Here is a 16,997-nt window from a genome sequence, read left to right as displayed (position 1 = left end):
GTAATTCTGTTTTCAGACAGGGACATAGCTGTGAAGGAAGTGTTGACAGTATCCTTCTGGAAAGACAATATTTTATAAATGCTTTTAAGTATATGCTCAATCTTTTCAATGGATTTGTTCTCTAGAGACTGCTACACAGTCCATTGGGAAATAGTTTCCACTGACGTGTTGGAGTATTAGTCCCTAAAGCTCCCCAGAACTTTTCTGACTAAAAAAAAAAAAGGGGGGGGGAGGAGTGTGAGAATAAGAGAATATAATTGCCTAAACATTTAGCCGAGCAGGAATTTATTTCTGTGACTCTTTAATTCCAGATCAAATTATTTTAGACAATATGGTGGAACATAAAATTTTTTTTTAAGACCTAGTTGTTTTTCATATTTAGAGTTGCTGTCTTAAAAGCCGCAATAGGTTTCTCATTGCTAAAGAGTCTGACCTCTTGAAAATTTTTTTTCCTGACCCTCAAGTTCTCATCAGCACCATCAGCAGTCACAATGCCTTTTCTTCCCTTTCCATGCCCAAATGAGGATGTTGGGTTGTGGAAAGAGGAATGTTTCATTTCTTTCCAGGAAAGAATAAAACTATTCATCCTGAAATGGCTGGCAGAAATAAAAATTAATCAGCACATCTAGGCAGTGATCCAAGACCTGGAGAGGTTTGTGGTGATAATACTACATGGGAGGAACCAGCCTAAATTTGATGTTTTCAGCATCTGTACACCTCTAGGTGAAATGACAGATTAAAGCAGAGCAATTCAGTGATTTCTTTTGAGGGCTAGTATATTCTTTAGATATTCTTTAGATATATCATCTGGAGAAACTAGTTGAAGGAATTGCTCTTCATACATAAAAATGTATGATAGTAAGTTGGGGTGAGTTTTGTTCTTTCCACAGCCAGGCTATGCTGTCTTGTCTTGCCCTGTGAAACCAGTCTGATAGCCTAAGAAGGTCCTTACTGCTGCTCCTTTTAACACTGAATCTTTTCCTTATGAGTTTACCCGTAATGGAACTCACATAGCATAAATTTTGCTTGAAAGTTGTTTTCTGCTACAGGCAAGATCGGAAGAGCCCTTAAGGCCCTGCAGCCGTATTTTGCTGACTTTCTACTACCTTATTCATGATATTTCTGTCTGCAATATGTTGAAGATTTTCATAAATGAAACAATACACGGCAGAGTAAAAGTAACTTTGTTTCTTTTAAGAAATTCCTATGTGAGACCAATTAATACTGAAAATGTGCCTAGAGAAATGAAAATAGTGTGAAAAACCAAAAGTAATTTCTACAAAACAATAAAAGTTTAAAGCAGCTAAAATAAAGGAAATATGCTTCCTGGGAAGTGGAGCTGCAAGGTTGAAATTTGTAAATGAGAACTGAAAATGCCTAATCAAGTTCCAAAGAACAGTCTGGCCTCCTGGAGGCAAGGAGACAATTCAGAAGGCTCAACAATCCAGTATGCATTATAGGGAAAGTACGTCAAGCGATATTTGTTGGTTCTTGATGTTTGGAAGGGCTGTTACATCCGATGGATTGGCTGGCCTCAAGTAGTCTCTGCAATACTTGCTGACGAGAGAGACTCAGCCAGACATAGTAAATGCAACTTTGTTATGCAACTTACAAACTATAAAACTTTTTACACACCTCTCCTCCCTGCCCCTCCCCAATAATAATATGAGTTACATGTTTAAAGGGCATTTTGTGTTTCAATGAAAAGAAGCTTGAGGGTCATAAACAGTTCTGTGGGTGTGGAGTTGACTGGAGGGTCTCAATCTATATACCCAGACCTAAAACTACAACCGTATTTAAAAACAGAAGTATGTGAAAAACATTTCCTCCCTCTGTATCTGCCAAATCCTGAATTCAAAGTTCAGTGAAGGGAGTGGTGGTTTTAGATGGTTGAGATGCTGGCAAGTTTTGCAGGGGCAAACTCAGGACTTGGCCGGTATATAAAGGTGAAAGGATGAAATCTGAAGCTTTTTTTGTGTTCCAAAGAAAGGTGATGGATCTGAAAAAGAAAATAAAGCTTACGATATATCAAAAAATAACCCAGTGAATTCTGGAACTTTGAATGGGATTCTTATTACACAGTATGACCACAAATATTAATATCACACCAGCCAATTTGGACATCCATGTTTATGTAGCAGTCTTTACAATACTATAATGTCGTTCTTTCCTGTGTGAAGTTTTCATTTTCTGCTTTGTAAATGAGACTCTACACATTCTTTCAGCCTTCTCTCTAAGCCCAGATTTGGGCTTTGTTTATATTTTGGTCTCTTCAAGGCACTCTATAAAACTTCTAATGTACAAAAAAAGATGCCTTAGAGGTGCCTAAGATCTCTTTTTGGACATATTTTATTACCAATTTATTTAATGTGTTTTTCCTTCAATTATTTTAGTGAAGTTCCCTCCTAACATAGTGAATATCCATGTGAAACATCCCCCTGAAGCCTCAGTTCAGATCCATCAAGTTTCAAGAATTGACAGCACATCAACAGGACAAAAAGCAAAAGTACCTCAGCCAGGACATCCACAGGTCTCTTACCAGGGTCTTCCGTATCAGAAGACCCAGAAAGGACATACTACTTACACGAGTCAACAACCCATTCCTCATATGTTTCCTGTTTCAGTTAAAACTCAGCTTGGGCGCTGCTTCCAGGAGACTATTGGGACACAGGTAAGAAATGTTTTCTAAGGCTTTTGAGGCAGGTGGCTTTAAACAATATCATAAAAGAAAAAAAAATTCTTCACCAATCACAGGGAAAGGACGCATTTGACATTCTTTTCTAAAAGAAAATTCTTGTAAGAATGGACTGTAAAATGTTTTACGATGTAACATTTTTCTGAATCTCCTTCTCCTTCAAGCTAATGTCTTTATTTTCTGCAGAGTTGGATCCCTGACATCCTGATTTCAGTTATTCTAGCCATAACTTCTCCATTTATAAGCTATTTCTCCAAATTAAAAAATGTGACTTAAATCTTAGCTCCATCTCTCCTGATTGCATAACTAAGGTTACATGATCTTCCACAGCTTTTAGTGTCCTTTGGTTTAATGAATCTTTTTGCAAGTGTGTCTCACCAGCCAGTGTTTTTTAAGGAGTTGCAGTTTTCATTGAAATTTCTATTCAGCAGCTTCATATGTTTTACAGTATTGTAGGCTAATGTTTTGAATCTGTTGAAATGTGACCATTGAATGGAGCAGAAAAATCATGAAAGCCAGTTGCGTGTTTGCTGGAGCATTAAAACCTTAGGTCAGTTTAAAATAATATGTTCACATCAGGTTTTCCTTATGGCTATTCAAAATTGCATATCTTCTTTCAGCTCTTGAAAGCACTTTAATAAGCGACACAGCGTTATCAGTTTTGCATATATATGTAAATATGCAGAGAAAGGAAAAAAGCATATATGAAGAGATTGTAAAAGAGTTAGTAAGACCCTGTTATTTATTGTTTATCACCTTGCCAAAATTTAACTTTTAAGATCAATTTTTTTTATGCCACATGCATGCTTCAGGCTGAAATTTTGTGGGAGGTTTCAGAAAAATCACTCACTTGTTTTGAGGGATGATGTTAGAGAATGAATATGTTGCTTTACTCAGAATAAAAAAAAAATTTACGACTGTTTCAATGAAGATTTGGATTGTCTGTATGCTTTGAAATAGAAACTTAAATTTATCAGAAAGGTCACTCTGCTTTTGGTCCTTCCAGTAACATGCACCCAAAGTTAGCCCATTTTCAGGCATCTAAAAATATAACTATTTCCAATATATTCCAGAAACATTTGTTAGATGTTGGCAGCAAAATTCTCCAAAGATTTCACCTGCACAGAGCATGGTCTGCCTTCCCCTCCAAGGGACAACACTCATCGTCCCTGAAATGCAGGACTGGAGCAAAATGTCCTTCACAGGTGTTTCTTCTAGCTGTCAGTGAATGCTGTGATGCCAAGCATTAGAACTGACTGCAAGGAAATTTTCTCGTGGCTCCCAAGCAGCACTCCCTGCCCTGCAGACCCCCCTCCCCACCCCTCCCCACCCCCCAGAAAAAGAAATACCTCACTCAGTGAGGATCAGTGATGAGGAACAGACAGGAGCAGAAGCAGGATGAGGGTAACGTAGGTGACAGATTCCAAGGTAGCGATAGCAATTACCTTCTGGAACCTCAAACTGAAATCATAATTCCTTAGTCTCAGTCATCCTCTGCCAGGTCCAAAGAACTGACTTCTTTCCTGTAAAATATTTTTCTCTTTTCCTTTCAATGACTGGCTTCTGCACAGCATTGTAGCATTCTTACTAGTGACATAATTAACTCTAGTTTCAGAAGTCATTGCTGTGGAAGTAAAGATCCCAAAACCTTCTTATGCTAGACCATCATGTGAGGGTGTTTAAAAAGAATTAATTCTGAGAAATGCTATGGAAGAAGTAAATTTAAATGTCATCGTGCACCAAAAATGTTTCTAGAAGACCAGAGTTAAGTTTGCGTATGGAACATTAAAGGCTAGTATTCACTAATTGTTGAATGCTTGATTTGGGATCCACAGTGTTAGTTTATACTGATGAGCTCTTTGTGCTTGTCTGTTTCAGGAATAGTAGAACCTTGAATTTGTTCTTTGACAAGCGTTGAAGCGCATGTTAAAATGAAAGTTCGTGGATTTTACATGACAAAATGGAGCAGGGCCTGTGTCAAACAACCATTTCTCTGTATTTCCTAAGAATGAGAGAGCTAACAAACGTGGCATTATAATATGCAATCATGAAATGCTGGAAATAATTATGATAATTAATAGTTATTTATTATTTATTTGTATTTCAATTTGCACTTGTATATAGAAGACAAAATTCCTTCCTCAATCTTAGACTTGGCAGTGGGTGCTGCATCTTTTCTCTCTTACCTCTTGTGCTTGATACATTTCCTGTCTGCTCTTTCTGTTGCATGCATGAGTGAGGTGTTTTGAATGACATATCCCAAACTTGCAGTGTCCTACGCATGCCCCTCACATTACAGTGGTTTTAAAACTAAAGCTTGCTGATCGCTCACCAGAAGACAGGAACGTGCTTCTTTTAAAGGGGGAGAAAAGGGGAAATACACTTGCATTGCTTTCATGCCTGACTGGAATCCTACTAAATGTTCAGTTTTTTTTCAGTATTCCCCTGGAAAAATGTGTCTTTGTAGTGCTCTCAAGAAAAGGGTAGTGCCTCCTAGTTTAGAATAATGCATGTTCTAATTTTTTACAAATTTCATTGATTCTTTCAGTGTCAGTCTTGGAGAAGAGCTCCAAGAGTAAGGATTTCAGAGGCCTTTTGTTATTTAATTTAATGGTTCAATTTAGAATTGGAGTTGTATGGTGGCATTTTGTAGAGCATTCATTTAAGACCTTGCCATAATATATAGAGTTAAGTGACTCATTCAACTTTCAAATTTGAACCTGAAATGTTAATATGTTTTTCCTGCAGTAAGGCAATGCATATTATTTATTTGTATGTTAAATATACCTTGAACTTGGAAAGACACCTATTTTTTTTTTTTTTACTCTTAAATAAATCCATTCTAAAAGAATTTGGTTTTCTGTTTCTTTGATATTCGCTTTGCTAAATATGAGGGTTCTGCTTATTTCTTCACATGAGCTGCTAAACTGAGCTTTCCCTATTAGTTGCAATGTGTTACAAGTCCTTTCTGGAGTTTATGCTGAATAATTTTGGTGTCCATACTTTTTTCAACAATCATCAGTGTTTATACATTTTTTTGCAGGGTGGATTGTATATTTGGCTTCAGAAATGTTTTATTAAATATTCCAGGATCAGAGGTGACTTTACTGTCTATAGAGCAGCTTGATGGAAGGATATGTGTGTGGCCTCTTGTAGGCAAATCAACCAAGTTAATAAAGACTTTGCTGAACTTACTTTTGATCCAGGCTAAAAGCACAGGATAAAAACAGTATCAGAATCTCTATGGTGGTTTTGTGTGTGTGTGTAACCTCTACCATTCTATGTTTCTCTCCATCTCTTTTTCTCTCCTTCTTCCTTGAATTTCTTCAATTACAGGTCCTCTGATTTTAATGCTTTGTTTTTTTCACAACCTTCTGTGGAATTTTTTTCATCTCCCAACACATTCTTCTTCGCCTCACCTTAGTTAATTTCCTTTAATGTATCTCATCCAAAAACTGTACTCCTGCAAAAACAGTAGGATAGTTGCTATACTCAAATCCCAAGACAGACAGGGCGTATTTTCTGCAGTGTATTTCCAAAAGAGTGCATATTGCTAAAGTTAGCAACTGGAGCCACCCTGAACTGAAGCTTGGAGGACATTATGCTACAGATAGTTGAAGAATCTGGTCGTATTCTCAGGGCCTCCAGTCACTCCTAATTAACAACACAGAAATTCTTCTAGACCTCCTATTCGCTTGGTTGTCTATAGTGTCATAAATGACTATAACCAAAGGCAGCAACCAGAAAAGAGTAGTAAAAGATGTGTGAAAAGATGTCAGTCTACAAGCTTAGAGGGACAACGGCCAGGAGGAGGGGGGGGGGGACTAGAGGAATGAAATTTCCTAGTTCAATTAGAATAGATAAAGAAAGATGTGTGTTTTCATAAATACGTGTACACATGTATGTATGTGTTGCTTAATTGTGACTGTTTTCTGAAGTGTCCTCAACATTGGGAAATAAAGTGGAAAGGGCAACTATGAAAGTAGTGTTAATATTTCCATTTTTAAAAAGTAATAGAAGAAGCAAATAGTGTTCTAGATGGCTCTCTTTTCTACTCAAGTCAATTCACCTTTTCTGGCTGCCTGCCTTTTCTGTGAGTGGAATGCTTAGCAATTATTTCTGCTCTGGGAGACGTTGACGATTACTCCAGCACAGCTTACCGTGTTACATGATAGCTTACTGTGATATGTCGCATACAAAAGTTGTGGTTCATCAAATGCTTTCCTAGCACCAAAAAGATTTTTGCAGGGTATATCATAAGCTAGCAGTTAAGCGGCAGGCCAGAAACTTATTGTTGTCATAAAAATATAGGAAACAAACCTTTACCTAAACTTGTACCTTGTTATATAGAAAATGATGTTGAGAAAATAGAGACTTGAGGTTGGGAAACAGATGCAATGGAAGCAGTAGAGCAGAAATCCCATTTAAGATGGAGAACAGTAGATTTGTGGAGAGCACTGTATGATACGGTGCCTTCAAATGCTGGAGACTGGATGTGGTGTCCTGCAAGGTCCTTTACAGCCAGGTAGTCTTGTGTTTCTGAAATCCAAGGAGTCGGTTATCTTAGACCCCTGATTCTCTAAATCCTGTTTAAAAAGCAAGCAAACAGGGAAGATTATGTTGCTCTTCTTTAATTCCTCCTCTTCAGCTGCTTTTCATTTTAATTCTAATAAAAATGCCTTTATTATGACACAGAATATCTTGTTATTTCCCAAAAGACTTCTACAGTGTCAGTGGTGCACCTAGTAAAGATTGTGTTGGTAATCTCAAGTCCTGTTAATTTTGCATGTGATTACTTTGCATTTAAATTAAGAAAAGAATGCAGATGCCTACTATCTGTCAAAATTCATATAAAGAGAATTAAGCACTGGTTTTTTTTCCTGTCTTAAGATCACTTTGAAGTGTCTACTAAGTATATTCATGTGTTTTCCTGTGGTTACTGCATTTCAGTGTTTGACTAAAAAAAGTCTTTTTTTTCTTCAAAATTTATTTGGTCTCTCTTTTGCTTAACTGTAAAGAGGGAGGCATTTTTTGCAAGGCAGCAAGAAATTGGAGAAGCTGGTGTTTCCAAATTTCTCTAAAGCAGGCTCTTTCTGACTAGATTCACAAGTAGTGCTGTTCTCTTCAGCAGATATTTTTGAGTATTGTTTTTACTGAAGGAGACTTCTGGTGATCTCAGCATCTATAATTTAAAAACAAAATAAAAAAAGAGTTGTTATTCTAAAGAGAGACAGATGTTGAAGATGCTTACCTGGCTGAAGGCAACATATGCCAAAATGTCCAGAAGAGAAGCTGGCTAAAAAGTCATGTCTGCCCGTGCTTGTTCATTCCTTCTCACTGTCCCTCAGTTGTGCTAGTGTAACTGCTGAGAGGAAGTTGGATTGCTCTCCAAAATAATCGCTGATCTTCTCATTCCCCCTTTTTGTTGGAGTGTTTTAAATTCAGATCAGTTCCAGGTTGCAGTGTTCGGGAGATATGTTCCACTCCTCGCTTGTCAGTTGTTTGCTGAGTGATGCTTTGTTCTTCCCTTGTGAAGTACCTTGAAAGGTGTTGCAGAAAAGATCCATGCTTGTTGCAGCTCTGTTGAGAAGGATGCCTGAATTAGAGTTGTTCTGGTATTGTGAAGTGAAATTTGATGTATTATAATAATATTTTGGAAAATCATATTAAAGAAAAACAAAATATACCACCTATAGCAGACAATAGGAGCATATTTTGATAGATTTTTTTTTTTAGAATAGATTAAGCTAAATACATTAATGGTGAACACTGGTAAAGACTTTATTGAAAATTATAATGGCTGTCCATTTTTCAGCATGATCAAAACGCTCACATATATGCATTCAAATGTGTTTCAAATGCTGCTTAGTTTTGATAAATAACAAGTATGTCTGATAAACAGGTGTTAGTTGATCAGCATCTTTAGTGGGATAAATTTCTGTGGAAATTGTTTAATACTGTGTTTCAGTAATGTCTTTTACAGGAAACGTTTGTTTTGGTTTGAGCAACACCCTTCTCTCTGCTGTCATACTTGGTAAAATGCAAAATAAGCCAAGTGGTAGGTGGCAGCTGGAAAAGCTCAGAAATTGTCAACATGGTATCATGATAAAGATTCTGACTGCAAATCATTGAGCATTTACTTAACTTTATTCACACAAGGGCATACACTAATTGTGTATTAACTATGAGAATATACATAAAGCATTTAGGAACTGGGCTTAGATCACTGATTTTTTCATGATGGGAACTATTAAACAAAGGCATCAAAGTTTTTGAGTTGGAAATCAGAGCAGCAAAAGGTGTTGATAGCTCTTAATGCATAATGTAACGTGTCGATACTACTGTATGCAATATGATCATAGTGTATGTAGGCTGGAAGCGATGACAGTAGGAATACGCCAGTTGAAGTTATTCATTCAACTGTATAAATATCCCTGTTGAACTTCAGATTTAACAAAACATTTCCTATGAAGATAAATTTCAGGTATTTTAATTTTTTGATAGCTGTATGAAATGAACTTCCCTGTTTATATTCTTTAGGCAGGAAAAATGATACGAGTAAAATTCTGTGCTTCATACTGGTGCTTCTTCTCTTCGAGCACTTTTAAAACCTTTTTTCTTTAGAATAGTCTTAAAAATACCATCTCATAAAATAAAATAACTGTCTGGAATTCCTTGAAGCTCATGGTTTGGCTTCTGAAGTTTTTAAACAAACAGACTGTCAGAAATCAGCGTGGATTCCTTTCCAGGATTAATGCTTCATTCGCAATAGATTCTTTGCAAGATCAATACCCTGAAATATCAGAAGATTAAAGCTGTATCAGATACCAAAAACACCAAACGTTGTTTTAATTACTCAAATAGAAGAAAGCTGGATAATTTTTACTTGCCTACGAAGAATGTTCTGCTTAAGCCAAAACAAATTCTTTACCAGTTCTTTTAGAAAGTCTGGAAGTATTTAAGTTTCTCTCCTCTGCTTATGAGACAATGCCCGTTAGTGAGCCAGTGCTACATGGGATAATACTCTTCATTTGTAACAACCTGTCATTCAGCTGGTCAGTAAGCTAATTAAGTATGTTTGTTAATTGTTCCAGTAATATGGTTTATTAAGTTCGAGGTTTCTTACTCTGTTTGTCACGCCTATAGGGGCAAAAAAAAAGCAGCAACAGTCCAAGGTCTGTGCCTGTTGAATAGTTTACAGAAAGTTAAACAGTGTATCCATTCACTTCTGCTATTGTGGTATGTGAAATGCAGCCTTTTGAGCTGAATCCGAGAGTCATTAGCTATTAACTCAGGCAAAGCACCTATCGATTTCAATCATAGTTAATCATGTGACACTCCTTTATTTATGCTGTATTGTGATTTTAACTAATAGCTCGTGACAGGGATTTGTAGATGGGTCACGCAGAAGTGGGAGTCCCAGGAAACGTTGTGGTCCCTCAGCCAGAATCCTCTGTGGTTGCACTGAGACTAGTTGCCAGACTGGGTGCTCTTCTACACTTTACAGGGAGCTGAATAAATTCCTTCTACTTCCCTTAGCAGAGGGATTTCGAGGATATAATCCTTCCTTTTCCCTGGCATTGAAAAACACATGGAGCCCTGGTGGCAGTGCACAACTCAAGTACTGTTAGCGCTCCAGGACTGCAGAGATGGGGCAGAGGCTGAAGTCTGGACAGAGGAACAATGAGGTGATGTGGCTTGGGGTGGCCTTTGTGCACCAGCACAGGGTCAGCCAGAATTTCAGTCTACCAGTGGGAATATTCAGTACTTCCTTCAGTTATATAAAATATTGGCATAGAAGCCCAGGCACGCATGGGGAAAAATATGTGGATTCGAAACAATACTTTCAGTGTCTGTGAGTGCTTTACCCAGGAAGAACTTTGTTTTATAGCAGTAGCATGTGTGCCTCATACTGCTGCTACTGCTGAGCCTCTTTGAGCACAGCTGAGGTCTTTTATACCAATCCTTCATGACTTCTTTGCCTTCTGAACCAGTAAGAATTTTCTCCAAATCATAAGTTTGTGACAGATGTATCATTCATGAAAATCTGTTCTCTGTCTATGAGGAGTTTTCCAGAAGCCCTCAGAAATACAGGCTAGATTAGTTTAAAATGTGTGTGGATGATGGATAGAAAAGTGCAAGCCTAAGCTTAGGGAATGGCATCATCTTCATGCATAGTGCAAGCTGTGTGCTTGTGTTTAGCTTCTGTGCTTATTTTAGGTTCATACTTAATGTGTTGGAGTTATGTTGAATGGTGAGACAAACTAAAAATAGTTATGGATTCCCCCAAGTGACTTTTCCAGTCACTTGTGACTCAGAGACTGGAACAGACTGTCTGAAGAACTAATGAGTTCTTCTCAGTAGTAGGAAGCAGGTAAGACTTTTGAAGTGGATAGAAATTACCTAAAAGTTTTTGAGACCTGTAGAAACAGAGCTTCAGTTCATTGATGATAAGGGTTTGTGAAAGGGAGGAGCATCTTGAGAAATTGTAGCTGGCTAGGAAAGTTTGTGTAGTGCCACGAGTGTTGAAAGTATCTGAAGCACTATGAGATGTACCAGAGAAATTGGGGTTTATTAGCCGTAGAACTCTCTGCTTGGCTTAGGAATTTGCAGAGCAGTCATTTTTTCTGATGCATAGCTCCAAAATTACACAGATCTTACACCACTAGGAGCCCCATGTGGCAGTTGCTTTTCCTCACTGGCCAGTTTCTACAATGATCTGGATGTTACCCAAATTATCATTGATTCTTCAAGCTTTAATTCACCATAGAGGCAGTGGGAGCAGCAGCTTTAATCATTGCCAGTTTTTACTGACAGGACTACAAACCACAGTTGCCAGATGACTCAGACTTTGGCATCCTTATTTTTGCTCATGGTTTTTATATGGAAATTTGAAAAAGTTATTACCACAGAGATCATGATTTTCAGTAGAGTGCAAATGCTGTAGCACCACACCTAAACTAAAAGTGGGCTTTAGTCCATCTTCTTCTTCCTTTCTTTTTTTTCCTTTGTTTTATATGCTTTTAGTTTACTACTGTTAAATGACACCTTTTCTATTCTGGGGAAAAAGGAAAAAAAGGGCCAGTTCATGATGGCATATTGGCTCTCATGTCAGTGAAGTCTTGCCTCAACACACAGGAGCTGCTGGGATGTGTCTTTGAGGCTTGTGACCTTGCAGAGGAACATTGGGTGTTAGGTAATGTGCCTCGCTGCCCAAATGCTCCATTTCTGAGATCATAAGGGGAGGTGCAGCAGCAGCCTTGATTCCTCCCACTTCTTTTTGGAGAGATGAGTGTTGTAAAACTCTCTTCTCCTTGTGAGGCACAAGGAGGGAGAAGAGTCGAGTGCAAATTGGTTTAGCTGACTCTCACTAACAGCCACAGTATACGACTTCAGTAAGTGGCTTCTCTTTTTTGAAGAAGCAGTACCAGCTCTAGGATAGGAGCTGAGCAGCTGTAATTATAAAGTAAAATGTTCCTTCCTAGAGCATGCTCACCTGGGATGAAGGTTGAGAAACCAGCATTGTGTAAAGATGTAACATGAATTCTCTGAAGGTTTTAGGGCAGCCACTTGGAGGAAACATTGTGAGTATTCTCCAGTTGAAAGATTTTTGAGCTTCTGAGAGCTGGAGCAAGATCTGTGTCTCATCTATCTAGAGGCAGTTGAAAGAGCTAGTTCCAGTTTTGATAACAGCTGAGCTGCTGCAGTAGAGGAAGTTGTGCAGAATTCCATGTTTGCGCATCTTGACAGCCTTTGTGAAGTGCCAGGCCAAGAGTTGCTTCTGGAAACAGAGTGGACTCTGACTGATCAGGAATGGTCTATCTCATACTAATCCTGCCACTGCCCAAAGCCAGGGGAACACAAGACAGCCTGAAAGATGGGTTCACATAGTGTAAGTCTGGGCCTGCATCTGAAAGATGGGACTTGCTTTGATACTTTACTGTTTTAACACAGCCAAATACCATCCAGACCAGGACTGTTTCTCACCCCTTGGAACATGGGAAAATTTGTCGCAAGACCCGCTGCAGGTGGTAGTGTAGAAATAGACTCCTAAAGTTACACGATAACTGAGCAGTCTCTTTTAACCTGTTTGGCCACTCTGTTCTTTATGTTGTTCATGTGTCACCGTAAAATGCGGCTCAAAGCACAAGTGGTGCTACCCCGTATAGGGGTGATGTGCAGAGGCGAACCGTAACTTCGCAAAGTTGCCCTGGTGCTAAAAGCTCTGTTTCATGGGAGAGGCTGGGACAGAGGATGCTCCTGGCTGCTCACACACCCCTTAATTGACAGATCTCTATGCTTCACAAGCAGCAAGTGCAGAGCTGCTGCAGGTCGCACATTACTGTCTGGTGTTTAAATGGTGAACTGGTGCTGCTTTCAGTTTGTTGCTGAGGTATTTTAGGAGGCGCTTGGGGAGTATCTGTGAAAAAGGGGCAGAGAATATGACTGGGATGATGCCTTGCCAGCCCTCACCATGCAAAGAGGGGATGCTCTGATGAGTCAGAGCCCTGACGTTGTGGGTTAGCCTGCTATCCTGTTACCAGTCACACTGTGAAGCTACACAGAGTAACTGTACTTTGAAAACCTCATTGACTCCTGGGTATCAGTACAGTTAAGAGCACACTGGAAAAATTTTGGGAAGGTTGGAGGAAGCCGTCAGTGCCTGTGCATTCAGCCTGTGTCCCCTACTGCGGAGTGACTGGGTTACCAGCCCAAGTGAAAGCAACCATAAGGCCACAGCCTGTGCCATAGGATGAGCCAGCTATCTTGAGCTGAAAGCTAAGTGGCAGTGAGCATTTGGGTAAGAGGTTTACATGCAGTCAGGAAGGGAAGTTAGATTAGGGAAGGTCTATTCGCTGCATATTGAGGATTCACACTTCACATTTGAATTGTTTGCTGCAGTACCTATTTATATCAGCATGTGCTTTGAAAGTGTTACGCAGTGCAGCTGTTGTGCACTTCTCTTGTGCTTTGTGCACTTCCATTTTATGCCAAATTAGTGGATTTAGATGTGTTTTTGTCTGCATCTCAGAAATACACTTAAGCTTTCTTTACCATGTAAAATGGAAGAAAATTGCGAAAATCAAGAACATAACTATACTGCAATATTCTGAAAATTAGTATTCTTATTAATAAAAGGCATAATAAGATTATTCTTGGTCAGGGGGAAAAAAAAGGAATATTGACCTCAGAAATTATTGCAAGATTAATTTAAATATTTGCATGGGGAAAGACACTTGTTTGGGATAACATAGACATCACTAACTTCAGCTTCAATCATCTTATCTGTGTTACCTTCTTTAGTATCTGGGCAGCAGAATCTGTCATTATAATTTGGCAGTTTTCAGTAAGTGGTCATAAACATTAAACATAAGTGGGCAGGAAGCTGAGGCTTTTTAGGCAGAAATAACATTATAGAAATCACAGTCACACTTTTTGTCTTTCTTTAAGAGAGTAGTTAGAAAGGTATTTGAGATAATTTATCAGCTTTTGCAAAAGTGGATGAGCACATTTTAATGAGGAAAAATGTACGGAATAGGTGCCAATGGTGAGGTACTACCTTGGAAATATACTCACTCATTCCTATGACATACAGTTCTCTTCTGTTTCTTTCTCATTCTTTTCAAGTTGACACAGGGGAAGATAATAATGTCACCTAATTTTCTCATGCCTGTGTAGAGAGCCATTGCAATGCATAGGCACTATTTTAAGTTCAGCTAAGAGCTCTAGTGAATCTTCAGTGTTTCAGCAAGAGGTTGATCGAGGATGACTGAAAAAGAACATTGCACTAGAAGTGAGCATCATATTGTATCATTAACCGGAGTATTCTTTACCTGACTATTCCAGTGTGGCAAAGCACTTCCTGGCCTTTCCAAGCAAGAAGACTGCTGTGGAACCGTGGGTACTTCCTGGGGTTTTAACAAATGCCAGAAATGTCCCAAGAAGCCATGTAAGTGCTGTTTTGTTGTTATTCTCTTGATCAGTTTATGGCTTTTTTTTTCCCCCTCAGGTAGTATTTTTCCTTTTTTTTGGAAAAAAAAAATAATCTACTAGAAAGAATATACTATGCTTTGATTAGGGACAGGTTGCAGAAACTGGATTTCTCCTGCATGCCAGCAGAGTTACAATATGCAGGCACTCAGTGCAGCCAGCAAAGTTAACGTTGTCGGGTTTTTTTCCCCTTCCCCCATTCCTTTAAGTCAATGATGCACTGTTGCGTTTTCTCAGGAAGGATAATGACATCGAATCATCGTGCCTCTTCCAGCTGGATTTATTTTTTTAAAAGTTTGCACAGAAATGTTAAATTATAGAGGCGCCAGTTACTGCTTGGAGAGAATGCAGTGACCTCTTGGGACTGCAGATGAACTTCCAAGTTTGAAGCCAAAGTTTTCTAGGCTCTAAATTGTCAGTTACATTTTTTTGCTCTGTTTTTGAAATATCTTCCTCAACAATTAGGCAATGACAAAGACTTTCTTCACTGTTTTGTTATGATTTGACATCATATTATAATGAGAAAGAAATTTCAATTTACATTATAGGTGAAGCTAGTCTCTGAATGTGAATGACATTACTGTTGCACAGGAATAGTGATATTTCGCCATTATGTCCTATTTTCATCACTAAATGAAAGATGAGAAAAGATAATGTAATCTCCATTTTGCAGGTGGAGTGGACCTGTATTTAGTGGGCCAAAAATAGTGCAAGGAGTTGCAGTCATTCTTATCTAGGTCTTCTAGTTCTCTGTTGTTTTAACAGATAGCAACGCTGGAAACATGTTCAGTGTTTGATTTTTTTGGAAGCATATATTTGTCCTCAAGTCTTAATGTGGACATAAATACAATCCCAGCAGAAAATCTACTGTTACTTCTACTTCTCTGACTCTTCCTTCCACGGGAGAGTCTGATACAAATTTACACTGACTCAGTCTGATCTGCTAGTTTATGAAGCATTTAAATTTTGTGGTTTGGAGTATGTTTATCTTCTGATTTGCTTCCAAAAGAGAGCCTTCTTGGGGTCTTTGAGGTCCATAGTTAATAAAAGACTCGGGTATCTGAATTTTTGTTCCTGTAGCACATAAATTCGGTTTCTAAGAGAGACACATGTTCTGTATTGGTGTATGAATTGTGAAATGTGTCCTGATTTTGTACCTTTCTCTAAAGAAGTAGCAATTTATTTATAGCTTTCTCCAAAGAAGTAGCAATTTAACTACAACTGGAAGTTTTGTTCATCAGAAGCATGCAGGTGTGCACAATATTGCTTAGTGGATATAGGTGTGCCGTGGGAAAATCATAAAAGCCTGAAATGTGCTTCAACCAAAAACTGGTTGGAACTACTAATACAAATTTTTGGTGCCTAGTTCAAAAGGAAGCCCTGTGTGCTAGTTCTTCGTAACTCAGGTAAAACACTGGTCTCCTCAGCCTGGAATCCACAACAGACAACATGTTGTTCAGGCAGCTGCTTAATGCCAACATACTTGGCATGATGTTAAGAGCAAGGAAACAGGGAAACACTGGGACAAAACACGTCCAAAATCCTGGTCCCCAGATGCTTCCTAGGTGGGTACAGAGAAGTGCCTAGACTTGCCCTAGAACCTCTTCTGAAGGGAAGTTCACCACCCTTTTTTCAAAGCAGAGTAGGAATAATTTTTTTTAAATGCTAATAAGATGAGCACTGTCCTTTATAATAAAAGCTTGGTGGCTAGCACACTTGCTCAAGACAGGGCAATTCAGAGTTTCTTTATCTGCCAGAAGAATTTCTAATCTACATTTTATACCTATGAGGAGATGCCCTAACCCGTAAAATGTAGAAACAATTCTTGGAACAGTACTGGGAACTCAGTCTCTTTCCCAGTGTCCATAATTACTTATGGTATGAGTCATGCTTATTTCTGCTTTCTGGCTCAATCTGGAATTGTTTTTTTGAACATAACTGTACGATTTCAAGAGGAGACAGAGAATGTTGCCACTTGGAATAATCCCGTCCTTGTGATTAAGGCATTCCTGGAAAGCTAAGGGTTTGTGTCTCCTAGACATAACAGGATACATTTCTCATCTTTCTAGGTGGGAGCTCTTGCTGTACAGTAGTGTTTTAAGAAGGGAGGAGGAGATGGGTGCACTGTCTGTCAGTGTCATCTACCACTACATTATATCAAGAGTATGATTTGGTAGGTGTATGCTTCAAGAATATTCACTGAATCTGTCAGGAAGCTTTGGTAGAAGTATATGTAATTTGTTAGTCTAGATTTGATTTAGAAATTAGTTAAGCAATTAAGCAATTAATGCTATTCAATCATGCCGTGACA

General features: G+C 38.6%; 1 protein-coding gene across 6 annotated transcripts in view; it reads left to right on the top strand.

Annotated features, from left to right (window-relative positions):
- The window catches only part of LTBP1 (latent transforming growth factor beta binding protein 1), a 156,746-nt gene that overhangs the window by 44,582 nt on the left and 95,167 nt on the right, over positions 1–16,997 (top strand). For all 6 annotated transcript variants that reach the window (XM_068414396.1, XM_068414406.1, XM_068414387.1 and 3 more), the window contains 2 exons: positions 2,394–2,671; positions 14,543–14,645. In XM_068414396.1, the coding sequence (XP_068270497.1) occupies positions 2,394–2,671; positions 14,543–14,645 (381 nt within the window). The remainder of the gene's footprint in view (positions 1–2,393; positions 2,672–14,542; positions 14,646–16,997) is intronic.

The sequence above is a fragment of the Nyctibius grandis genome, chromosome 1 (genome assembly GCF_013368605.1).
Source record: "Nyctibius grandis isolate bNycGra1 chromosome 1, bNycGra1.pri, whole genome shotgun sequence".
Lineage (NCBI taxonomy): Eukaryota > Metazoa > Chordata > Aves > Nyctibiiformes > Nyctibiidae > Nyctibius > Nyctibius grandis.
Note: the sequence above shows the minus strand (reverse complement) of the source record. Positions and strands in the feature narration are given on the sequence as shown.